The sequence below is a fragment of the Suncus etruscus genome, chromosome 4, assembly GCF_024139225.1.
Source record: "Suncus etruscus isolate mSunEtr1 chromosome 4, mSunEtr1.pri.cur, whole genome shotgun sequence".
In the NCBI taxonomy this organism is placed as follows: Eukaryota; Metazoa; Chordata; class Mammalia; order Eulipotyphla; family Soricidae; genus Suncus; species Suncus etruscus.
The window spans coordinates 166,592,535-166,619,454 of record NC_064851.1 but is presented as its reverse complement, the minus strand read 5'-3'; the positions used below and the strand labels follow the sequence as shown (position 1 = coordinate 166,619,454).

The window sequence follows — 26,920 nt, the reverse complement described above, 5'->3', positions numbered from 1 at the left end:
CAAAAGTCAGGGTGGGATTCAAGAAGCCCATCTTGTTTCATAATCAAAGCCCTAACTGTCTGCAATAGCTACAGAAGAACACACACCCCACCCCAGCTGTTATGATAAAAATTGTAGCTAGTTGCTTTATTGCATGGTGCAGCAATCATAATTATACAACCACTTTTCCTACACCCCCTGCATATATGCAGCTGGCAGTGAATTCCTAAATAAATTCCTAATTAAAGCCCACACTCACACATACTCTCATATTTAGAAATTTCAATGACCCAGACATCAGTATCTTCTCTTTGGAAAGGGAATTTCTGAGGCAATCATGAAGAAAAATTCAAATGGAAAATAATGACTTATTTGTTGCTCCATTAGAGTCATTGCAGTGGAAAGGTGTGAGTATGGAGGTCCTGTGTTTAACCAAATTAAACAATATTGTCTCCTTAGCCATTAAAGTCCCTCAGTCAGAAACAGGCATGACATGACACCTAATAAGGTCAACAGTATTGGAGGGTATGTAGCCTCACCTCTCAAGAGAGAAAACCTTCCAGAAGCTTCCTTTCTTTCTTCCTTCCTTCTGTATGTAGATAAATACATAGCCCTAATTGGGGTTGAGTCATTTTGTAAAAGAGAGTGCAGTGAGTCTCTCTAAAAGAATGAAATCAGAGGGGCTGACCCAGGATGGATGCAGATTTGATACCTGGCATTCCATATGGTCCCCCAAACCATGGAGCAATTTCTGAGCACAAAACCAGGAGTAACCCCTGAGCACTGTAGAGTGCCCCCGCAAACAATAACAAAAAAAGAATGAAATCAAAGAGAGACTGAAACAAGGGCAGTCATCCTGGGTGATATTATTGAGTTGTTTGATCAAATCAACCCCAAATCTGTCCTAGCTCAAATAATAAATAAATATCTGTGACTTGAGCTGGGATATTCTATTATTCAAGGCCAAACGTGCCTTCATGGATATGTCACAGGGTCAGTGCAAAGCTGTTAACTCATTCTGAAGGTGTCCAAGAATAAGGAAGTCTAAGGAAGTCTGGCACAGACTTCTTTTAAGAAGAAAAAGTACCATTTCCATACTAATTTCAAATGGAAAAGACATTCTTAATTACCATATTCACCAGAGAATCCACATACAACTGTGACTCTGCGAATTCTCCAGAGCAGATTCGCAAACAGGCTTAACATGCAAAAGCAAATGCAATGAAAAGAAATCAGGTCCCTTACCTGCAAAGAGTGCAACGTTGGCATGTTTGGCATCATAAGGGCATCTAGCCATTCCACTAAATTCATCCCCCAAAGGTTCCAAAGTATCCATCTAAATGAAATAGGGATCCATTAGAAACAACCACCACCAACAATAGTCGTAACACCCAATAGCAATAAGGCACTTCAGGCATTGAATAATTCATATGGTTGGAACAAATAATCCTCAAATATTGGGTGAAATGTATTTTTTTGTGTCAAATGAGAAAACTAAAGTTTATAGAGACTAAGTCACTTTGACAAAGGCTCTACAGTTTGGAGTGTCTAAAATTCAACTTCATCTGCTTGGCTCTTAAGCGTTACAATGAATAGATTTTTGTATCCTTCTGGAATGACCCAGACATCAGTATCTTCTTCTTGGAAAAGGAATTTCTGAGGCAATCATGTGGAAAATTTACTCCCCTTCCTCCTCCATTCCCTCCGGAATTATCTATTGAGTCATAAACTCTATAGATAATGACCTCAGTTTTTGGTTTTGTTTTGCCAGAGACCTGTCTTCGTGGGTTAAATCCCAATAGAAGACTCTGGAATTCATCCTCAGGTGAGCTTGCAGAACAGTGAGGGAGCAGCACAGGTACATGAATGCAAACAGGACTTAATCACTTGGGAAGCACATCTTTTTTTTTAATAATAATTTTTATTGTGACCAAAGAGTGAATAACAAATCTTTCACAGTAGTATTTAAGGTATATAGTGACAATGAATGGGGCCATTCTCACCACCAGGGTTGTCCTCCCTCCCTCCACCCCTTCTCCCAGCATGTGTCCTCTATCTCCCCTTTGTTTCCCAGAGTGCTAGTGAAATTGTTCCCCTTTGTGTATAGCTTGTTGTAGATAGATTCTGTTGTTGACTTTAGGTTTGATGTTTAAGTCAGATCATTTTTTTAATTCCACTCAATTTTCATAGGGTTGTTTGGTCCTGGTACCATTCATTTTTATTTTCCCTGCAATTCATGAGGTAGAACAAGATGATTCGCATTGTGTGGCTCTGCTGGAAGGGGACAAAGAAAAAAGAAGAAAAAAGCAGCTACCAAAAAAAAAATAAAGACCACCAAGCAGCAAAGTGTTACCAAATAATAACCACAAGAGTGAAAAAAGGAAAGAAAAGAAAGAAGAAAAAAATAGAGAAAAGAGAAGTAAAAAAGAAAAAGAAGAGAAAAAAATTGAAAAAAGGAGTGCTGATGTGGTATGGTTTTGTGCCCCTCCCTTTTTTTTTTTTGCATAGGATCAGTAAGTATTGGGGCAGTAAGAAAGGGAATTCCCTTGGCCTAAGAGATTCAGGGTTTCTCCGCCCTTGAAGCATTCTGTCATGGGAACAACCACTGGCTTCGTACCTGTTCATTGCCTCTCCCCAAGGTCTTTTTTGTGATGCCAGGAAACTTTCCACTCAGTTGTAGATGATTAAATGTCCTCTGTAGCTAGAGATCTTGGTATTTGCACAGGTCATAGGACAAGGTGTAGGATCGAGCCTTTATGGTTCTAGAAGTTCTGTTCCATCATTGTTGTTGTAATCCATCTTCTGTAATGGGTGGTCTTGGTTTTTGCTCAAATCCTAGGACGAAGCCCAAGATAGAGTCTTCCTTATGGCTCCAAAAGTTCTGTTCAGTATCCATTGTCAAAGTCTAGCCTCTGTGACTAAAGATCTTGATTTTTGTACAAGTCCTAGGCTCCAACCTAGGGTAAGGTTTTTCTTATTGGTCCCAGGATAAGTTCTGCCCAGTCATGGTTGTCAGTCTTCTGTAGTTAGCACTCTTGGTTCTTGCACAGACCAAAGGATGCCGTGTCTTCTGATTTTCTCTTACTGCTCTTAGATCACATTGTTGTTTCCATATTGTCGGGGTGTCACATCAGAACTGGCGCAAGTTGGTTGCCAGAGCTGTGTTAGAAATTTCCCAGCGGAGTTTGGTTCCTGGTGTTGTTGCAGGGAGCTGTATCCATTCTACATCTGGGATCTGGGGTTCAGGGTTGGGCTAGCACTGTCCAATCTCATGGAGACTGAGTTGTATCCACATGACACATGTTCAGGGTGGGAGGAGCCCCTGTATTATAAAAAGTATAAGTTCTTATCCCTAGAAGATAAGATCTTGTTTTTGTGTCTATGTTTCCCCTTTTTTACTGTGCCTATGCAAAAGTGAATGGTGTCGTAGTATATTGCTGGTGCTATTGTGGGTAACAATGACAGGTTACATAGTCTCTGTGCTCTGATTTTGACCTGAGCTTTTATCACAGGCAAGACTTTTTGTTCTTGGTTTTCATACCAAGCAGAACCAAAACTGGTGAGGATAAAGAAAATATGTATGTATATGTGTGTGTATACATATATATAAAAGTAGAACAAGTAAATAAAACTGAATTAAAAAAAAGTAATTGAAGAAAATAAGAGATGGAGGAGGCTACCTTTATATTTGGGAGGAAGCACATCTTAAATCTCGAAGAGCATAGATTGGAAGGAGGACTTGGGTCAAAGATAGTAGCTGCCATTTGGCCCACCCACCATTGAAAGCCCAACACAGGCCTGTCTGTCTGAGAGCTTGTCTGAGGTGACCCTGAGGCTGAGAGGAAGAGGGAGAGGGAGTGGGAGAGGGAGAGGGAGAGAGAGAGGAAGAAGAGAGGAGGGAGAGGTGGGAGAGGAGGGAGGGAGAGAAATTGGAGAGGGAGAAAGGAGGGAAAGGGAGAGAGAGAGGGAAACGAAAAAGGAAAAGAGGAATGAAGGCAAGAAATTAAACTCGATTTGAAAATATGGAGACAAGAGATTGCACATGTAATGTAAAGTCTTGCTTTTCTACAGGTGGCAAAGTCAGGTACTGTGAAGTATTAATTATATTAATAAAAGTTCTGGATCGTGGTGGATGATGGTGGATGGATGGTGAGGCCTTTCTCAGCCTGCCTGGGCACCTACAGCTTCTTTGGCCTGGCGGATCTGAGGGTCCAGGGGAGTGGCGGCGAGGAAATGATCCACAAGCAGTCAGAAGACATGAAGTTTTATTTCCCACTGTCCCTTTCACACAGGTATGATCATGTGATTGTGCTCTAGCCAATGGATTGAGAGTATAAAACTAGGTACCACCTCTGGGTCTAATTCCTGAAACCTTTCCAGGATCCTTCCAGGATTCTAGCTCTCTTTTCACATTCTCTGACAGACAAAAAATTCGGTGGCAAATTCCCTGACTCTGACATATCAGATGGCACAGATATGAGCAGGCACTGAATAACCTCAGAGAACAGAATTCTCACTCACAATGAACTGAGTAGAAAAGGAGCTATTGGTGAGCTATCGGTTGACCTACTTTGGTCAACATAAACCTCAAGTCCTCCAATAAATTGTTTGGTTTGATGTTGTTTCATTATAATACCAACGAGAAAAACAAAATCAAGCCAATGTTCAAAGAAATAGTATTATTCTAAGACCAGAGTTCTGAGTTGAGTGGCAGAAAGCAGCAGTTCTGAGAATATGTCATCAGTGTTAAGTGTGGACTAGGGGCTGGAGCAGTGGCACAAGAGGTAGGGCATCTGACTTGCATGCGCTAACCTAGGACAGACCACAATTCAATCCCCCGGCGTCCCATATGGTCTCCCAAGCCAGGAGCAATTTCGGAGTGCATAGCCTGAGTAACACCTGAGTGTCACTGAGTGTGGCCCAACACCCCCCCCCTCAAAAGAGATGTAAGTCTCTACCTTACATCTCGTCCATTTCCTATCATATAAAATCTCAGCATCTCTACATCCATTCACTAATCTCTACTTTATGCATCTTTTTGTAATCCTCTGTGGCCCAAACTTTACAGTTGTTGGGCATTTTGTTTATCACCGAGTATCTGCAAGGTTTGACTACAGATCTGAAAACTGCAAAACGAAGAACCAATTTGGGTACTTGCACAAAGAGGAAGGATCCGCAGAAAGGCCCTGGACACTGAGATTGAGTCAGCCGAAATCCAGTGTTGGGATTTGCTGCTGGGAGGAAAGTGGTTCTTATAGAGCCTGTTGTGCCCTAGTCAATCATGCCATTCACTCTAAGCCCCCAGAAACAGTTTCAGAGAAATGACATGCCTTTTCCGACTATAATTAATTCCAGGAAGTTTCTTTAAAGCCACCCTGTTTGCTTAAGAGTCTACCAGGGGTCCTCAAACTTTTTAAACAGGGGGCCAGTTCACTGTCCCTCAGACCACTGGAGGGTCTGACTATAGTAAAAACAAAACTTATGAACGAATTCTTATGCACACTGCATATATCTTATTTTGTAATGAAGAAACAAAACATACAAATGCAATATGTGGCCCGCGGGCCATAGTTTGAGGACCACTGCTTGAAAGGGGCCATAGATCACAGCATCTTAGGAGTCAGCTCTCACAGGGGTCCTCAAACTTTTTCAACAGGGGGCCAGTTCACTGTCCCTCAGACCACTGGAGGGTCTGACTATAGTAAAAACAAAACTTAGGAACGAATTCTTATGCACACTGCATAGATCTTATTTTGCAATGAAGAAACAAAACAGATACAAGTACAATATGTGGCCCGTGGGCCATAGTTTGAGGACTACTGGTAGACTGTTGTTTGAGAATTATGGAAAGCAACTGTGTTAGTGTGTGTGAGTGTGCGTGTAGTGTGTGGAGGGGCACACTGGCGGTGCTCAGGGTTCATTCTGGACATTCTAAGGGAATCATATGTAGTGTTGGGGATGGAAGTCAAGTCAGATGTGTGCAGGGTAAGCATCGTACCTCCACTGTACTATTTCTTCAGTCTTAAAAATAGACTTTTCAAGGGGCAGGAGATAGAACACTTGCCAGGACACATGTTAGTATGTGTGTGAGCTGGGTTCAGTTCTCAGCACCACATGGTCCCCTGGGTATATCTGGGTGCGAATGGAGGCCTCCTGAACACTGCTGAGTGGACCAGGTGTCCCTAGCACCACTGGCCCCAGCAACACTGCATCGCCAGTCTCCTAAATCAAAGTGCTGAGCCGGTTGGCTGAGTGTCAAATTGTATGAATCCCCCAGGCCTCCAGAGCACTTCTTGGAAGACTCTAAAAATAATTTTTTTTTGAGGCTAAAGATGTTCAAGTGAGGGGCCGGAGAGATAGCATGGAGGTAAGGCGTTTGCCTTTCATGCAGAAGGTCATCGGTTCGAATCCCGGCGTCCCATATGGACCCCCGTGCCTGCCAGGAGCAATTTCTGAGCATGGAGCCAGGAATAACCCCTGAGCACTGCCGGGTGTGACCCAAAAATCACAAAAAAAAAAAAAAAAAAAAAAAGATGTTCAAGTGAGAGATACTTTCAAGTCAATGTGAACTTCCTTTCAGCACTTTTTCTATGAAAAACTTTTCCTGATATTTTATCCCAGTAAGAAGTTTCCTGCTAACCCTCTAGGCTTCTTGGGTAGGAACAGAGGTGGAAAGCATTTAGAAATGCCACTGAAGATACAGTGAGGTGGTGAAAACAGACCTTTCCTCAAGGCACATGCTCCATAATCTTGCCAGTGGGAAAATCAGAAACACAAAGGATGCATCTTTCCCAAATGTTTCTTCTGGAAAATGAGGCCCCACTAATAGCAGTGAACATATGTGTGTGGGTTTGGAAAAGGTATGAGGATCAAGCAGTGCCAGGGTGAAATCTTGTTTTCACAAAGAAAGAATAATCCTTGAATTAATCTGAGACTTGACCACAGCCCTGGGGAAATTTAATCAGCACAGAGTACAGATAATTATGTTAAGAATCAGCCTGACTTTTGCTGGAGTCCAAGTGGGTTTTAAAAGCAGGAGGAAGAAGGCATGGGGTGTTATTTCAGATAGAGCAGGGAGCTACAAAATTTCTAACTCATTTAGTTTGCATGTGTTAGAAAAATGGTATCAAGCAAGAAGACATGGTGCAGAGCTAGAGTGAAAAGCTGCCGGCCAATCTAATCAGCTTGATGCCTCTTGTGCTCTGAAGAGATGAGATTTCAATGTAAGACAGGTCCTTATTTTCACTCTGAACCCTTGGTCCTGATCAGTTGATAAAAGGGCCCTGGAGAGAGTTGTCGATTGTCCCCGGAGGACGGAGACAATGTTATGTCCATGTTCTTAAACAACTATCTTTTCCCGACTCTCAAGAACACGTTTCTGAGCCATATAGGGGATTCTCACCACCACGTACAGGGCGAACAGTGTAAATAAGGGAACTGAAGGGAAACAGCTTGATTTCCAAGAGGCTGGCACATGGCTCAGCAGAACAGCCTGCACAAGCATGCAGTCAAGATATAGCAGTAGGTGAGGCACCTAGAGGCTGGAACATATATGGAAAAAGTGAGCTATTTGTGTATCGTGGCATCCAGAAAACCGGTCACTCGGGGTTTTTGTTTGCTTTTTGTTTGTTTTGTTTTTTGCAGCTGGGGGATTCCTTGTGAATTGTTAGAAGCATCAATCTTAACGAGTCCTCAAAGTGACAGGCAGGAAGGAATATCCAGTGGCAGAAGTAAAGGTTACTGACGTGAATCCTGAAGGGATGCCATGCCCATCACTTTATTCCCTTTCAGCATCCCATTTTAGTCCCGAGGGATCAGTTCCAACTAACAATGTCCTAGTGGATCTTTCTCTACGCTAACTGCAATCCTGGTTGTTTGCTGCAAGCCTCCTACCTCCTGGTCTGGTCCTCCTGGCCCTCATCTCCACTGTCTCTGGATATTACCAGAATACCTTTTATTTTGCTTATGCCCCAGAAGTGAATGAAATTATTCTGTGTCTCTCCCTCTGACTCATTTCACTTAGCATAATAAATCTCCATATTTTGGGTGTGATCAAAAATCCAAAAAATAAAAAATAAATAAATAAAACAAAACAACAAAAAAAGAATTTGCCTTTACTTTGCAAATTTTAAAAGACGCGGCCAGGTGGGTACACTGGTGGTGTTTGAATGATGTACTACAGGAAACCATAACTCATGGTACTAAGTCATAGCACCTCAGTCAATAAAAGAAGTTGCAATGCTATATAATAAAATAAATAAATAAAAGGCCCTTTGTCCTTTTTTCTGCATTGCCATGGAGAAGCTCACTTATTTTCTACCTGCTGAGAATGAAGGGTAGCAGGCAAATTAGACATTCACTCCAATCTCACATTGGAGGGGGCACTCCAAAGTCCAAACTTCAAGAATACTATGAATGTGGTTCATGCTTAGGGGTTACTGCTAGCTCTGCAGTCAGGAATCATTCCTGGCAGTGCCGGGGGGACCATACAGAATGATGGGGATCAAACCTGGGTTGGCCACATGCAAGAAGAGTGCCCTTCCCACCTTTACCTGCCAAGCTTCACTACATGCTAGTGAAACTCAAATCTCTCCCTTTATCTCCCTCTGAGAAGCCTTAATCCATATCTCCCAGGCATTGCCGTCCAGAGTCAGCCTTCCTCACCACACACCCACCCATGAGCTATCTTTTCAGACCTCACCTGACTCCTCTGCTTTCAGTTGTTCCCTTTTGAAAGGCCCCATCTCTCTGCTCCTCCACCTGCTAGCCAGGCAGTAATCTCATGTCCTCTTGTCTTATCTTCTAGGTGTCACTTAGCAATATGACTCTATCCCACTGTGTGGGGTTACTTGTGTATTTTCTGAACCTCTTCTCTTGCCCTTGCCCACTTCTCTAGTCTTTCATGATCACTCAATTACTGTATAGCCCAGCACTTTAGAATTGAATGGAGTTCCTTAGTCTCCTACTCTGTCTTTGTTTGTGCTGTTTCTGCTACCAGGAGCACTCTACTTGTCCCATTTGGCGAATTCAGCTTGGTTCGGCATCATGTTATCAATGCTGGACCCAGCAAAAATGAACCCAGCAGTGATTCGATCTTTTTCTCTTATTGAGAAAGCCTCTTCCAGGCAGAGGTGATTATTTAGTGAGTCCCGAGAGGTCACCTCCCTCTTTCTGGACACTTTCTCTGACTTTCTATTTCAGGCTGAGGACTTTTCTGTTATGCTTCCATAATGCTCTGCACTTGACCAGGTCTCTCTGGCAGCTACCACATGGGAAAAGGCCTCCCATAAGTCTTTAGAACCTCACAGCTTGGTCATAGGAGATATTCAGTACAAATCTGCTGAATGAAGAACTATGGAAGAAAGGACAAGGAACCCCAACAGGGGGAAAAACATCTCTGCTTCTGCATCTGGCAGGGGCCCACAAGCACTCCCCAGCACCCCAGCATCCGTCTTCCACAACAACCCTTCTATATTACCTTCCACATTAGCACTCTGTCCCCTGACTTCAAGGCGAAAGAAAGGAAGGCTATGGTCAAGTTAAACTGAGCATCATATGGAATTCAGTGCTGTTCTTAAAACCCTTCCCACATTGGAACCATTGACGTTTCCAGTGGCACACTTTTGAGAGGTGTTTTTGTGCTCGGAGAGGAAATGATGGGGGTGGGGTGTAGGAGGGAGAAAGGAAAGGAGCGGGCGGGCATCCACATGGTCTGAGTTACGCACGTTGGTGTGCTGACAATCAAGAATAGGGTCTTACAGAAGGAAATGAATGCTGCTAGGGAAAGCTCTTTAAAGATGAGTCAATCAATCCTGAACAAACAGGAAGCATGGAAGCCTGCTCAGGCTCACATGTGTGGCGTGATACATTAAGGTAAACAAGTGAGAGAAACCCCAGTGGTGTTGAATTACACCTAGGTTGACTGCAGGTACAGTCACAAGGAATTACAAAATATTTCCTGGTAGTATAGTCCCGGACATCAAAATAGCGTTTACCTTATAGTTTCTGCAGGAAGGGTTGAAGGCATTCGTTCCACAGACAAACAACGTCTCATCGTTTTTCTTTAGAAGAACTTTAATAAAATTGTGACATTCGTCCTGAAAGAGAATCGAACTTAAGTTGCCTGTCAATTCATCACAGTAGCCCAGTCTTTTCTCCACATACGTGCACCTGCTGGCAAGAAGATTATGGCTGTGGAGTCTCCCCATTAAAAATTACAAGTCCAGGGCCGGGGAGATAGCTCAGAGAAAGAGAGTGCAGAGGAGTTTTGAGCATGCTTTGAATGCCCGAGGTCTGGTTGGATCCAGTGTTGCACATTCCCCTGAGCACTGCCTGGAACACTGAGTCAGGAATAGCCCCAGAGCCCTCTGGTAAGGGTCTCCAACCAAAAAAGCAAAAAAGGCAAAAAAGAAAAAAAAAAAAGAAAAAAGTTATCAGCTCTTCCTGATGTTAACCAAAAGATTATATTGTCAAGAACAATTTTTTTTGGTAACAATAAATTAAAACATGGCCACAGGATGAAAGGACCATGTTGGTGATACCAAAGGAAGGCAAGCCTAGCAGTGCCAAGCCTCCAACTTATTGAAGCTATACCAGGTGCTCTGAGGGAAGTTCCTTGATGTAAAAAGCTCTCGGCAGAATCATGTCTTTAACCTTGTTCCACAAATGAAGGCACAGACCCTTTAATGGTGGCAGCTCTTCCCAGCTCTTTGGCAGATACCCTGAAGGCTCAGGACTGCCAGCCCAGGGACTGCATTCAGCCCCAGGGCAGCTTGCTTTGTGTCCATAATCCCCTGGGCCCCCAGGTAGTTCCCAGTGCCGCCTTGGCAGCTGTCGTAATGTTTCATCACATTAAAAGCAAACTATGTTGGGGCCAGAGAGATAGTACAGTAAGTAGGGTGCTTGCCTTGCACTCAGCATTCCATAAGGCCCCCTGATCTGTACCAGGAGTGATTCCTGAGCAAAGAGCCAGGAGAAACCTCTGGGCACCACTGGGTGTGGCCCAAAAATAAACAAAGCAAACTATTTTTTGGAAATTAAAGCCTTCAATAAGTTGATGGAAAAAGCAATTGCTGGGGGCGAGGGGATCTAGCATGCATCACTTTTCATAGCTGCAGATAATGGTCAAAAGCTTAACCCAACGTGGCAACTGCTGGAGAAATGAAAATTGCCTACCTTATGTTTTCCCTTCATTCTGCATGTGTCTACATCAGCCTGTCTAGATTTCCATGTCAGTTTCTGTGGGGATCAAGAAAGAAATCAATTAGAACCCAGAGGCCGTTGCATTTGATTGGAGAAGTAAGAATTCTCTTGGGGGAAACTGAAGGCAAACAGATAGATACTGAAGGCATTCCACACCCTTTCTCCATGATTAATTCACCACAAAACAAAAGCCCAGAGATAAAGAAATGTTCATTTAATTTTGAACTCCTATCTATTCATTAAACTAAAAACAATCTATTTCTCTTTAAGATCAAGATAAATGAGAAAGAAAAGAATAAACAAGTGTTGAAATTTCATATAAAATATCTAAATGTGTGGGTAAATTATGCTTATTTAGATCAAACACATGTCCTTGGCTTTTCCTTTTAGTTTAAAAATCAAATTTCATAAAGTAGGCCTTTTTCCTTAAAATATGGAAGTCATTTTCTTAAACATAAAGGGGACATTCATTTTAGGTAGACAAAGATTTAATTCAGGTTACACTCCATGTAAATTCATGGCCTGGAAGGCATTGTCTACTTCTATGGCAGATTTTATTAACTAAAATGCCTCCATGTGGATAATGAGGGAAGTTTAGGCTATATTTTATGTCTGTCTGAAACGGATAATGATCAAATTCTTAACCACAACAGTCAAATCAGATTTAAGACTCTAAAGTCATGGTCCTATGACATGGAAACATTTGTGAGACCAAGTTTTATATATGAAAATATATGGGTTTTTTTTTGCAAAACGCTGGCAATGTTTTTTTTCTACAGGAATTTAAGAATTACTCCAAACTCTAAACTGCATGTTATGACTAAAATAAAAGTATATATTGTTTCTGAGTATGATTACTAAGTCTCAGTGACCCTCAAATCAGAAGTCACAAAATGTTCCCAATTATTATCAGCTACAACACCTCAATCGATGCATTAAAACTATTCTTAAGGTTTCACATTTCAAAAAGATGATATAGAACTACTTACTTTGCTACAATAAATTTCTTCTGTGTGTGATGTGTCTATATCAACAGTATAAATATGGTCCCTGTAAACAAAAGATGAATACAAAGTCAAGCACAAGATTCAAGACCATTTTCTCCTGAAGAGAGAGGCAGTCACACTGGAGGAGGTAGATACATTTGACGTCCATGCCATTCAAACAGTGTCCACGTGCAGAAATATGGACGGCTTCTGCTTTCAGAGCCACTCTTGGTGCCATGCCGCCATGTTTAATACATTGGCTGTGCTGGGAGAATCAAATAAAACTTTCCTGTAAGCTCTCCCATTCTAGAACCTTAACATCTATATCTGTGCAGCTCAGGAGAGGGGATTCTATAGTTGTGTGGATGGATTTATCAGTTTTCCCAGAATCTTAAAATCCATGTCCCATATACTTTGTTACTCCATGTGACATCTATTGATGGGGTGGGTGAATGGTTCTGTCTAAAAGTGAATCGCGGCCCATCTCTATCGCTCCCCACAGCACACACTGGAGATTTTATGTGTAGCGTTCACTTTGGTGATCTGACTGACAAGATGGAAGATGATCAAGGTAAAATTATTTCCAGCAGTCACTGTTTGCCACATGCAATGATGGTCAGTGAAGTGTCTAAAAGGTTCTGGAGCTCAAGTTTACATTTCTTGCTTCTGTTCACCTTTCAGCTTTGCTGCAAAATTGGTTGGCTTTTACAATTGGCTGCCAATCTCCCCTTGGAAAGGGAGAAACAGAATCAGCAGCTCAGGTGTGGAGCTATATTTAAACATCCCTTTCTGTGTGAGCCGAGTACAAGGGCGTTTTTGTCTGGAATTCAGAAGAAAGAAAAGAATTACACTCAACTGGGGAGACAGGAGCTAGAAAGGGAAAGCAAAACAGCTCATTTTCCCTTGAAATAACACCGACTTTTTCTAAAATGCAGGAAGTCCCGGGGCTGGAAAATTACCCATAGCTTTAAACCAGGAATGCGAGGCTCCCATGTGGACTTCAACACCCCCACCCCATTACTTAAAAAGAAGGTGGATGGAGGGAGAAAGAAATCTGTAGAGAAAGAAAAGACTTGTTTGCTGCCAGGATTCATTCCATTTTCCCCCTCCGGTTCTTTATAAACCTGTATGCTGCTACTTTTAAAAATAAAAACAGGTTGTCTTATGTGAAAATGAAAGGAGAGGGCACGGCTTTTCGCTGACTTTTTGCCCAACTTTGGGGGGTGGAGAGAGAGAGAGCAGAAGAGGCAGTAGCGGATTTAGCGAGTTCTTCCAACGTCAGGAGGGCTCCAGACTTGCCCTGTCCTTTAATTTCAAGGCGGTTTTATTGCATTCTTTATTACCTGTTTGACTTTATTGGTGGTGCTGTGGGTCAGGCTCTGGCTCATTATTGGAATAGGACTGCCTATTATTTTGGTATTGGGTAGGACATGACTCCAAGGTTTTCTTTGCACTCGGCATCCTCTCAAAATAACAAGTAGGAGCTGGACTGTCTGTATTGTAAATTAAGAACTGATTAACATGCACTGGCAATTCCAGAGAATGCTCTGGGATTGCCCCGCCCTTCTGGCATGATCTATGTATGTTAATTAGCAGATTGGAGATTAAAGAGCAACATGAGAGGGAGAGGAAGAGGGAGAGGGAGGGAAGGAATGAGTGAGAGAGAGAGAGAGAGAGAGAGAGAGAGAGAGAGAGAGAGAGAGAGAGAGAGAGAGAGAGAGAGAGAGAGAGAGAGAGAGAGAGAGAGAGAGAGAGAGAGAGAGAGAGAGAGAGAGAGAGAGAGAGGAGAATCTATAAAATGGGCAATAAAGCTGAATTGAAAGGGATTCTAGCCTCCCTCAATCCTGGGGTACTGGAAGAGGCTTGGCTTCCGAAAGCTGACACTAATTATCTACAAGAACTGGAAAGCCTTTTGAAAATAAGTTCATGAATAAAAGCTTCTTTTGGACAAGGGCAATCTTTCTCAACAGCCAAAAGGTTGCATTGCCCAGCAAACAGAAACAGATCTTTATGCTAAACCACAGGCCTGGGTTGGGGTAATTCCCACCCACCCATTTGTGTACCCCAGGATTCATATGGTGCTCTTCATGAATTAAGATATTTGGACACAAACTGACCTAATCCCAAGACTTCCTCTCCCTATCTCCCACGAGCACCAATGAATTGTGTTGTCATGGCTTGTGCCTGGGGAAGGATTTTAACTTTAAATCCTGTTATTTGCTGCCAAGGAACTTGGATCTCTCAGGGCAATGTTGGGAAATGTGGAATCAAAAGGAGAGGAAAGACCTAGCTATGGTGTGGCCCCAGAATTCTTTTAGGAGTGTTTCCAAGAGTGTGATGGTAGTAGGAAGTAGCTAGTAGAGACTGAAAAACAGCCCCCTACTTGGGTGTTAGACTAGACCAGCACTGAACTTTGGGAGCTGAGAGATTACAAGAAATGAATGTGCGAATCTCTCGTTTCCTCCTTCTCCTCTTCCTTCAGTAAAGGACTTTAGTTTTAAAATCATCTTGCTTTAAAGACCTGGACTGACGGTCCTTTCTAAGCTTTCAGAGAACTTTGCTCCTAACTCCGGGGCTGCCCTCACCTGTAGCCCTGGCCCAGGCCATGCACATCTTGCTACCACCGAGATATCCTCCCAGGAGCTCTAGTACAAAGCGAGCAATTTTAAGAAGGTGCTTAGACCACCCTATTTCTCAATGAGATGGTGCTCAATCATTTGTTCTAATCACCCTTAGATTATCGAGTAATCTGATACAATCTTCTAGTCTCGCTACATTCAAAATAAATTCACGAATAAAATGAACTTAAAAATCTGGAGACAGGGGCCGGAGAGATAGCATGGAGGTAAGGCGTTTTGCCTTTCATGCATAAGGTCATCAGTTCGAATCCTGGTGTCCCATATGGTTCCCCGTGCCTGCCAGGAACAATTTCTGAGCGTGGAGCCAGGAAAACTCCTGAGTGCTGCCAGGTGAGACCCAAAAACCACACAAAATCTAGAGACAAAATGAAAAAGGAGCTGGTCTACCAGAGGGCTTTGAGTGAGAATCCTATTGAATGCTTCTGCTTTGTTTTGAAGTCACACTCAGTGATGCTCCTCCTGGCTTTCTCCTGGCTCTGTGCTCAGGGATTACTCGTGGCAGGGCTGGGGATGGCGGGTGTGGTTTCAGAGATAGAACCCAGCCTGCCCAGTGCATTGTATTATCTGTCCAGCCCCTATTGGGTGCCTTTTAGTGAGCAGCCACGCTAGCTGTGTTTCTGAGCACTACCTATAGAGGTGATTGATAACAAGGCAAACTATCCCACCTCTTGCTCTGGAGGCTGGAAAAGAGAGGAAATAAAGGCTTGGATTCTCAAGTAAAATCATTCTGGTTCACATCCTGCCTCTTTCGTGTTTACCTGGCATTTCATTTCTCCATACCAAGGTTTCTTCCTATAAAACACAGGATGGGAACTTCTATCTCAAAACCCTTTCTAATAATTTGCTTCCTTCTTGTATGGTTCTACTATTTCAGATTGGATAAATTGAAATTCATAAGGTACTGTAAGTCCACTTGCAATTTTGAGATTAGCACAACTAATATGTGCCATGAAGTATTAGTGAAGTAAAAATGCTGAAATGTTTCGATTGCTTCCTAAGATCAAACATGAAACTTGCAAGACTGGCTAGGCCAATGCTTTTGTTTCTGTTTGTTTTTTATTTTATGTTGTGTAGTCAGTCATTTCAATCCGTCGAAATGCTTTGATGAAATTTAGGACACAGTACTAGAACAAACACATGCCTTACATGTAGGAGGCTCTGGGTTCAATCCTTGGTACCATTAAGAGAAAAAAAAGAAAAGAATTCAAACACCTTTTATTGTCTTTGGGTCACACTGGGAGGCACTCAGGGGTTACTTTTCACTCAGAAATCACTCCTGGCTTGGAGAACCGTATTCCCATGCTGGGATAGAACCCAGATCTGTCCTGAGTCAGCCACATGCAAGGCAAATGCCCTACCACTGTGCTATGGCTCCTGCCCCTCAAACACCATTTTTTTTTTTTTGGTCTTTTCTTTACCTATGCTTGCAGGATTGAACCCAGAGCCTCCTACATGTAAGGCATGTGTTTGTTCTAGTGCTGTGTCCTAAATTTCATCAAAGCATTTCGACGGATTGAAATGACTGACTACACAACATAAAATAAAAAACAAACAGAAACAAAAGCATTGGCCTAGCCAGTCTTGCAAGTTTCATGTTTGATCTTAGGAAGCAATCGAAACATTTCAGCATCTTTACTTCACTAATACTTCATTTCTTCTCAGCATGATCTGGCCCAAGGTCATGAACTAGCCCAAGATCAGACCACAAAGGAACCCTGAAGAATAATGCCCCTTATAGGTGCTCATTTAGAATTATTCTGAATGCACTTGCACCCCTTGGTTGGGAGACCAATACTCTTAGAACCACCAATGACTTCATTAAGATATTCTAATTCAGTCTCTGATTTGACAGAAGCTATTCATGGCAAGTAAAATTGGGGTCCAGGGACATTAGGGCCAAATGAAAATGAGACCTGAAATCCTTGTAGTTCCTTTGTAGGCAGTATTCTTCCTATGCTATTTAGCCCAAAGACACAGCTTCCCTAAGTGACATTTTGCTATTGATGGAGAATTTTCTTACACCTCTGCAGACTGGGCAGATAGCTCAAAAGTGTAGAGAATATGCCGGGTATGCGGGAAGCACTGAGTTCAATTCCAAGCACTGGAGAGTCCAGTATTCTAAAAGCATGCTGGTCCAGTAGTACTCCATGTCTAGGCCCTCTACTGAGCCATCAGGCTGTTCCGAACAGAAAAGTCCTACAAGGAAGGAGTGAGCTCCACTGAGACTGCTATGGAGCCTCCCGAAATTGTCTTTAAGACAGATGCTTTTCTTCTCTATACATTCAGGCACCTTTCAGAAATGGTTAGCAAAGAGTGAAACACTCTCCTGGCTGTTCAGTAAATATTTACATCCATGTTCAAGAGAAACAAGCTTCTGTGAGCTTACACTTCAAATTATGTCATTATTTTGATCTCTATCCAGTCTAAATTAAAAACGCCGGAAAACTAGTGAAAGAATCATCACTTACCACACCAAAGCAAGCTTTAAAGGAAACCTACTTTGTCTGGGGCCATCTTTGCAAAGACCTTTGCCCACTAGGTGTGCGTGCGTGCGTGCATGCGTGTGAGCATGTGTGTGTCTTGGGACCTCCCTTCCCAGGGCAGCTGCAGGAAAAGGCCACTCACCTAGCAGCAACGTAGAGGGTTCTGTTCATGATCAGAATCATCTGGATGTCCAGTCGGTGCCTCTGTGTGGTGTTCCGTCCTGGCTTGTGGCCCACAAACACCGGATACTGTTTTGTATCTATGAAAAGCGGAGATGGGGCAACAGTGGGGGAAAGGAAGCCAAGAATTGACAGGGTAGGGAAAGGAGGGGTAGAAGCACAAAACAAAGCAAATTTAAGTCAGATCAACCATGCCACTGCATGCTGCAGGGGAATGAAATGACAAGCTTGTCATTTCACCAAATGCTAGGGTGGGAGGAACTCCTGCAGGACGACACAGTTATGACTACATTTCCAGAGAAGAATAAGTGGGTCTTAGTTTTCTGAGTGTCCCCCGTTCCGACTTTCCTTCAGGGGTTAAACTTGCAAGGGAACCCTTTCCATGAAGGTGCTCTTTTCTTCCACAGTTCTCTTTTCATCTTTGTCGAGTGCTAAGCCCAAGGGGCAGCCTGCCAAAGATCTTGTCTCGGGACAAAACTATTTCAAAGCAGCCTTTCCATCAATCTCCACAAAGGCAATGTGGTTTGCAGGCGAAGGCCCTCATCCTGGAGCCAGAAGAAAAATACAGTCTCCACAGGCGTCCAGTCGGAATAATCCACTATTGAAGGCAGCCCCGTGAGGGTGGTTGGCATTCTAGGAACTGTGGGAAGTTCACTGTTGAGTTGAACTATTGGCTAATCTTCCACAAGTGGGGGGAGTGACAGGACAGGGTCAAATGGAGTATAGCCAGTCAGTTGATCTGGAATTTTCCCTGACCTTGGGAGTCAATCAGCAGTCTCTCTCCTCTCCACAGTTCTGTTAGGCCGAGATGGGCAATTTGTAATAATATCTGACTATCTGACCTTTCAAGATACCTATATCTCAGGAAAAAAGTCTCTCTGCTTTCCAGCCTCTCCGTTCCAGAGTTCTGGCAATCTTCCAAAGAAGCCAAAGAAGAGAGAGAGAGAGAGAGATGAGTTCCTTAAAAAAAGGCAGTTGTTTTCCGGAGCGGGTGAAGAAGGACTTGAACAATCATTGACAGCTTTAGGCTCCTGGGGATCCCATGAGAACTCCAGTGTTTCACGGTCAGCTTTGGCATGGGCTCTTCCCTCCTCTGTTCTGACATTTCATCGGCCCATTCACCAGGAGTTCGCTAAAAAAATTTCACATCCCTCTGCTAGCAAAAGCTCAAGTGCCTCTTGAAGTATGGTTTTCAGCAGAACATTTGGACTGAATGCCCTTCTCTCCAGGGCACCAAACACAGAACTCCCATCTTCAGCAGAGCAGTCCATGTCCCTGGACATTCCAAGGCTCTTCAAGAAAAAGAGTGGTCCAGTTTGGTCCTTGACTTCCATTCTTTCATAGGTAAATATGTGTCACCTCACCTTCATGAAAAGTAAGATCATTTCCCTAGAACTTTCCCTAGAACTTCTGCTGGGCATTGATGGATTTCATCATTATGACAACAGAACATTAAAACACCTTTCGTATAGCTCAAGCAGTGCTCATTTGAGGACAATTTACTGGGAGAAATAGAGTTGGGACGGTGTGAGTGCTCTCACTATTATTGAAATAAAATATTTTCACTTTTAAAGGGAGTGGTTTTGGAGGAGTAGACATTGGTAGCTCCAGTTAACTTGGCCTGGACTTCACTCTTTTGAAGATTCAACTGATTTCTTAAATTTATTTATTCTTTTATTTCCCGTTTTTGGGTCACACTTAATGATGCTCAGGGATTATCCTTGGCTATGCACTCGGGAATCACTTAGGCAGACCATATGGGATGCCAGGGGTTGAGCCTGGGTTGCCGTGTCAAGGTAAGCACCCTGCCTACCAGTCCCTCAATTCTTAACCTTCTTGTTTTCTACTCCTGCTACTCTTGATGGTGAAGTCGAACACCAAAGAGAGTTAACAAACACAGTTAAGAGAGGAACACTGTGAATTCACAAACATGCTGTCATGCATAACAGTGATAGAATTTGTATGCCTAAATGTCTGTCTAAGCAGTACTTCAGAACAGACTTCTTATTTGACCTTTCTGTCTTGGAAACCTTTCAGATAATAATGGCAACAGGGGCACCATCCAAGGGAGAGTGGTAATGGCTCTGAGGTGAAATCAGACCTAATCATCTCAGAGCTAGATCACCGGGCACAAAGACTCCTGTCGGACCAGAGGCTTTAATGCAGGAATGGAGGGCTATTTCCAGTGCTCAGAACGTGTGTCCACCGGATCCTTTTGAATGAAATGACAGAACACTTCCCAACCATTTGACTGGCCTTGAATTATCCACCCATGACTTCTACACAAGTCAAAGGGACTTAACATTCCTGCTGTATTAACAGTGTAATGCTTTTGACATGCTGGCAAAGGTGGGCCGAAGGGCCACAGAGGGAGAACAGGAGCTGGAGCGTGCGTGTACTCACAGTTGCCATGCGAAATACTGATTGGCTCAGAATCTTCTGGGAAGCCAGCCCCAGCACAGTGTAGCAGTGTGAAATAGAGCAGCAAGGCTTCTGACCTCATAGTAGTTCAGCGGGGAGACTTTATTTCTCTACTTCACCCTGCCAAGCGCAAAGAAAGCTTATTATTATCATATCGTTGTTTTCTTGTTGATATTATTACTATTAGCATCATCATTAATTACTTTCTGCATGCCAACTTCAGTCAATGCTGTGAAATGACCTTGAAAGATAAAGGGACTCTGGGGTGGTGATCTTTTATCTATCTTTCCCAGGGTGGTGATCTCTTGTCCGTATTTCACATAAAGAACCTCTCACTATTTTCCCTGTGTGCTCTCACAGCACACCTGAGCTCCTTCTGCTGGCTGCTCTCAAACACAGACATGAAATCTCAACTCCATTGCTCAGATATCTCTTCAGGCCGCTTCACAATTAAGAAACTCAGTGTTGAGGGCTGGAGCGATAGCACAGCAGTAGGACGTTTGCCTTGTACGCAGCCAACACAAGACAAACGTCGTTTTGATTCCCGGCATCCCATATGGTCCCACGAGCCTGCCAGGAGCAATTTCTGAACGCAGAGCCAGGAGTAACCCGAGAGCAGCCTTTAAGGGAAATACATTTCTTCTAAGCAGATGTAGAGCATGTAGATCAGAGGTTTCCAAACTTATTTGACTTACTTCCCACTTCTCAAGAAAAAAAAAAAAAAAAAAAAACCAACAACAACACTTAGACCCTCTCCTGGAAATCTACCTTTTATAAGAAAAGAAACAAAAAGTTTGTATATCCCAACAGCTGTTATGTCCTCCCCACATTGTTACAACATCCCTCTGTGTCAGAGAGGGCTCGTATTGCACATTTGGGGAAAAGCTAATAGACACCATCCTGCACACCTGCTTGGCCAACCATGATGTATTTGCAATCCCAACATGCCCTCCTAGACCAATCCAGCATCTTTCAAATATCGGGCATAATTATCAACCCTGAAAAATTAGGAGGTCCTAACTTACTGTACTAAGTTTGCGTTTTGTTGTGTACACATACAAGTACGCATGCCCTCTATAAATAGTCTGATTTATGAAATTCCACTGTGCCCTTCATCTCAAACACAGACATACATGCCACATACATAGACAAACACACCCTATTCAGGCCCCATCCAGCTCACTAATTCTCATAATCGGTTTGATCTTGGTTGAGATTTCCCACCTAGCTTATGCATCTTAGACATAAAAAAAGACTGTAATTGAAATCAAAGAATCGAACCCTTTGCGACTTGAGGATCACAAGGGTGGGATGAGGTCCTGAAACCACACTCTGAGACAGGATTGTTGATTTAAATGGAATCACTTCTCAGTTTCGGTCTCAGAGACTATCTAATGGTGAAAACAAAGTGCATGAATAACACCAGATAGATGCTTCTGCCCAAGTGTATATATTTTCAAGATGCTGTTTACATTTAAAAAAAATTTCCCAAATCCTCTAAGTAGGAGCAACCATGTGTGACTACTGAATTCGATGAAAAAGGAATCATAGTATAGTAAATACGTGTAACTCTCAGAAACATTTTAAATGTGTTAATCTTTCAGAGAAATTAATGTGAAATGGGATATCTTTTATCTTTCCAGAGTATTAAGACCTTTGAAGTTGCCTGCCAAAGAGTATTTTTTAACAAAGCTATGTTACAGTAGTCCATCAATCATTTGAGATTTCTGCATAGAAGTCAAACTTAGTAACTTAGATGTCTTTGAAAGTTAATTTGGCAAACAGACTGCTAACTTACACTTTTCTGAATGCCACTTAATATTAGGTACCTAAGTCTCTCTTCTTCATGCCAAAAAAATAAAGCCTTCACAAGTCCCAAGTGTTGCATTGAAACTTATAATTTTGCAGACACAGCTGGGTCTTAATCATTTCTTCAATTGAAAAATGCTTATTAATTAATTTCCCAAACAGGGAAAAAGGCTAAGAGAAAGTCTAACCATTTCTTATCTCCATCTCAGATGTGTAGATTAAAATGAGACTTTCAGTGACTGCCCTTTCATAAGGGCAGATTACCAGATATGTAGACAGAGCACTTACATATAGGTTAAAAGCACAATCTTTTCATTCATTTCCTGAAAATTCTCTCTCTTCTATTTTTTTCTTTAGGAGTGGGGGTTCCTCCAAAATAGTGCAGTGGGAGGGGGGCCCCTGAAGTCACTCCCATTTGGGATACTGATACTCAGTTAAGGCCAAGTATGCTAGATGTTCAGCACTGGGGTCTGGTGATGGGATGCTTTGGGGGCCTGCTAGTGCTGGGAGCCACCCGGACACCCCACTCATGCTCAGAGTCCACCACTGAGCCCACGACAAACCTGGAGAACCAAAGGAGAAGAAGCTAAGGAAAGTCCTATTAGGAGGAGACCTACAGAAGAGGAGAAATCAATGAAAAAAAATGTGGAATGAAGCTTAAGGGAGACCATTTTGAGGGCTCTTGGGGAAGGGAAAAAGTATGGCAGCAGTCTGAAAACCTCAAGGTAGGGTTAGAGTGTCTATACAATGTATAGCCACAGAACTTTTACCTGTGCATCAATGGAGGTTGATTATTCTTCTGATAGGAGTCTTTGGGAATATGCACATATTTTGTAACGATGAGTTTTTCTTAACAAGACAACTGAAGCATTATCTTCCCACTTTATTTCTCTTTGTACAAATACCCTGTAAGCTCACACAACCAAATCCTGTCATTTTTATTCTACCTCCCAGTTTTATGATTTTCTATCTTAAGATTCCCCGGGTGAGAGGTAACATTCCTAAGCCCCAAAACTGGTAGGAATATCCTGAGAAGAAATCTATTACACAATTCAGTAATTTATATTAGTTCTTAGGCAGAGCCAAGAACGTGGCTGAAGTGGGTTATTTAAATGTATCCAGGTTTACAGTAGGGCTCCATGCCAGGAAAAATATTTATTTTGTGTCTTTCTACCATTGCATCATCACGATGTAAACGTGGACATCTCATAGGTGAAAGTATTCTGGTACTACAAATAAATCCTAGCCAGTCCACATTGAGCACTTTACTCTTTAGTTAAGTTTCTGATGAATTATTCCTTCCCACTTAATTTTGGGCTCTAAACCTCGAAAATCTATAGACAACACATTTTCTCACTAAAAAGCTGCCTGGGTAGAGAGATTCCAGTGCCTGCACATGGTCATTCTTTGTCCTGAAAAACCTGGGCCAGGAGTTTTGCAAAGACCTACCGCCAGCTTAGGACAAACAAATACCAAAAAACAAACAAACAAACAAAACGAAACACCTGTCCACTGAGCCTCACGATCTGAAGCTGTCTGGGCTACTGAACTTAAAGAGGTTATTTAGTAATTTTCAAATTTTAATGAGAGCTTCCCACATTGGGGTTGGGGAGATGACCCCATGGGGTAAAATACATGGTTTGCCTAAGAGGTCCCCTGGCTCATCATCGCTTGCCTTCTAAGTGACTTGGTAAGGAGCACTGGCCGGGCTGTGGACACTTGTCCAGTCCCCGCCAGCTGCTCTCCTCCAATGGCAGCAAGGCAGACACAGATGCCCGCCCTCCTCACACTTGGCTGGTTGGATGCTGAGACTAGTTCAGAGTCTGGTTATGAGACAAAGAACCCATCAGGGAAGAGGCCTACGCTGGGCTCTGCACAATTTGGTGGACCCTGGAATAAGAAGTGAAGAGAAGAGGGCAGTAGCCCCCATAATTCCACACACACAGCCCTCGGGAAAAAAACATTCACGACCTTGTTTCAAGAATCCTGAAAAGCAACACATTTTCTGAGGAGTCTGAAAAGTGCTTCAGAAAAGGAAGAAATGAGTGCTGCTATGTGTATGAGGACAGTTCCTGACTCCAGTTAAAAAAAAAGGAGCTCTGGATGGCCCACTCTAGGATTCTGAGGGTGCAGGTCTGGGCACCCCCATGCAGGGGAACAGTGGAGATGTGATGTCAGTGGGAGTCCTGAGCTAACCGCTGGTCGCTGGTCCATCTTCGGGAGATGTGGAGTGAAGAAGAAAGGAATGAGTTGAGACCACATGGGGTCCAGGCCCTTCACACCTTCCTCTGGGATAGAGACTCGGGGGAGATCTGGTTGAGCAACATGGCTGAGCTCTGGGGATGAACCAGGCACTTACTTAGGCGAGGTAGGAATAGCTCTAGGCCCCCAAGGAGCCCAGGGCTGTTCTCCCCAGGAGCCTGAAGCAGCCTGCTCTTTACCTTTTCCCTAGTCATCCTGCACCTGCATCAAGGTATTCATTCCACTGGCTGTGAGGGGGCAAAACCAGGTAATACCATCAATGTGCTGAGCTCTTTTGGGGGCTGGAAGAAGCTCAGTACATTAGACGGATCTTTTCCTCCTATGATTTGACCCCTGCCCATAAATCCTCCTAATCTGACCCAGAGAAGGCTGTCACTATCCCATGATCCTCTGTGGAGTTGTACTGGATGTTATGCAGAGGGAAAATAAGTGAAGACTGCACTCTAAAGTATAAAAGTAGAGACTAGAGAGATAGTAGACACTGGCCTTTCACACAACTCTTTGGGTTTGATCCCCAGCAACCCATAAGATTCCCGAGTACAGAGTGCAGAGCCAGGAGTAAACCCTGAGTTCTGCTGTGGGGTGTAGCCCCCAAATAAAAAAATAAACTAATAAAAATTAAAACAATTAAAGTCATCACTTTAATATGTATCTGGTTTTCTGGTCTTGTCCTTTGACTTTATAAAGTTACCATCTCAAAAATGGGGGAGGATCTGAAAAAAGGCTCAAATTGCTGCAACATGTTTTGTTTTGTTTTTGTGTCACTCTCGGCTGCGCTCAAGGGTTATCCTGGCTCTACACTCTGAAATCACTCCTGGCAGGCTCGGGGAACCATATGGGGTGCCGAAATTCGAACCACTGTCCTTCTGCATGCAAGGCAAATGCCCTACCTCCATGCTATCATTCCAGCTCCAAGCAACATGTTTTGTATGGAGGAGCCCTCAATTTGAGCAGAGCCATCAGGTGCCCTAAGTACTGCCATGAGCACCCCATGCCCCCAAGGAATTAACAAATAAAAATCTGAATTGAATTGGCTCTATATGAAGGCTGAACACAGGTTTATTAATTTATTTTTGATGAAAGTAATTTCTTTATTTAAGCAGCATGGTTACAAACTTACTCATAATTGGGTTTCAGCCATGAAATATCCACCCCTTCATTAGTACAACTTTCCCACCACTGATGTCCCCCATTTCCCTCCTTCCCTATCTCCTGCCTGACTTCAAGACAGACATTATGTATCCCTATCATGGTCATGGTTGTTGTAAGTGGAATTATTTCTCTAACTGTACTTACCACTCTTGTGGTAAGTTTCAAATCACTGACTGAACTTCAGGCCCTCAACTCTATTGTCTCTGGGTATTATTACTATACTGTCTTTTATTTTTCTTAAATCCCACAGATGAGTATTATTTCTCTCCCTCTGACTTATTTCACCCAACATAATAGTTTCCATATCCATCCACGTATAGGCAAATTATGTGACTTCACTTTTCCTAACAGCTGCAGAGTATTCCATTGTGTAGATGTATCACAGTTTCTTTAGCACTCATCTGTTGTCAGACATCTGGGTTGTTTCCAGATTTTGGCTATTGTAAATAGTGGTACTATGAGCACAGGAGTGCAGAGGGCATTATTGTATTGTGTTTTTTGTGATCCTGGATATATCCCTAGGAATGGCATCACTGGATCAATGGAAGCTCAATGTCCAGTTTTTTGTTTTTAAGGAATACCCATATTGTTTTCCAGAAAGGCTGAACTAGACAGCATTCCCACTAGCTGTGAATGAGAGAGTTCCTTTCTTCCCACATTCATGCCAGCAGTGGTTATTCTTATTCTTTATGTGTGCCAGTCTCTGTGGAGTGAAGTAATATCTTGTTATTTTGATTTGCATCTCCCTGATGTAGAGCAACTTTCATGTGCCTTTTGACCATCTGTATTTCTTCTTTGGGAAAACGTCTGTTCATTTCTTCTCCCCATTTTTTGATAGGGTTAAATGTTTTTTTCTTGTTAAGTTCTGTCAGTACCTTGTATAGCTTAGATATTAGCCCCTGGGGCCGAAGCATTAGCATAGCCGTAGGGTCTTTGCGACAGTGGTTCAAATCCTGGTATCCCATATGGTTCACAGAGCCTGCTGGAGCAATGTCTGAGCATAGAACCAGGAGTAGCCCCTGAGTGCTGCCAGGTGTGAACCAAAACACACACACACACACACACACACACACACACACACACACACACACGAAGAAAAAGAAAAGAAAAAGATAGTAGCCCCTTTTCTGATGGGTATTTGGGTATTGAGTGAATAGTTTCTCCCATTCTGTGGGTGACCTTTTTGCCCTAGTCACTATTTCTTTTGAAGTGCAGAAGCTTCTCAGTTTGATGTAATCCCATTTATTTATCTGTTTCCACTTGATTGGACAGTGGCATTTCCTCCTTGAAGGTGCCTTTACTTGCAATGTCATGACGTGTTTTGCCTATGTTTTCTTCTCCATACCCCTTATAGTTTCAGGTCTGATATCTAGGTCTTTGATCCATTTTGATTCGACCTCAAACAAGCACCACTTGTTTAAGCATCAAGTACAAGTGTGGCCCTCACACCTGGCCCTATGGATCGAATGGTGGAAGAAGAGGGTGAGGTTGCTCACAGGACTTTTCCCTACATAAAATCACAAGCAGCAGGGGCCCATAGATCTGGGGTAAAGGCTTTACATAATCTTGAGAAACCATAGTAGCCACCTGTGACTAATATTTGCATTAAGACCTAAGATTCAAATAAACAAATAAATAAATAAAATTAAAAAAAATAAAAATAAATTAAAAAAAAAAGACCAAAGATTTGAGCAAAACTGGAAAAGAGTTTTAGCCTCTTCTTAAAGCATCTGGTCCATTCTCCTCTTAGCCATGAACAGAGACATAAAAGCACCAATTCAGAGAGAAAGGAAACATCATGGATACA

At 42.8% G+C, this 26,920-nt stretch overlaps 1 protein-coding gene across 1 annotated transcript in view; it reads right to left on the bottom strand.

Moving 5' to 3' along the window:
* Positions 1-26,920, bottom strand: part of SEMA6A (semaphorin 6A) — a 98,825-nt gene that overhangs the window by 13,336 nt on the left and 58,569 nt on the right. Inside the window, exons 2-7 of the mRNA XM_049771453.1 lie at positions 19,873-20,010; positions 17,432-17,549; positions 12,171-12,231; positions 11,155-11,217; positions 9,975-10,076; positions 1,225-1,315 (exon numbers count right to left, since the gene is read on the bottom strand). Coding sequence (XP_049627410.1) covers positions 1,225-1,315; positions 9,975-10,076; positions 11,155-11,217; positions 12,171-12,231; positions 17,432-17,549; positions 19,873-19,972 — 535 coding nt within the window. The 5' untranslated portion in view covers positions 19,973-20,010. The remainder of the gene's footprint in view (positions 1-1,224; positions 1,316-9,974; positions 10,077-11,154; positions 11,218-12,170; positions 12,232-17,431; positions 17,550-19,872; positions 20,011-26,920) is intronic.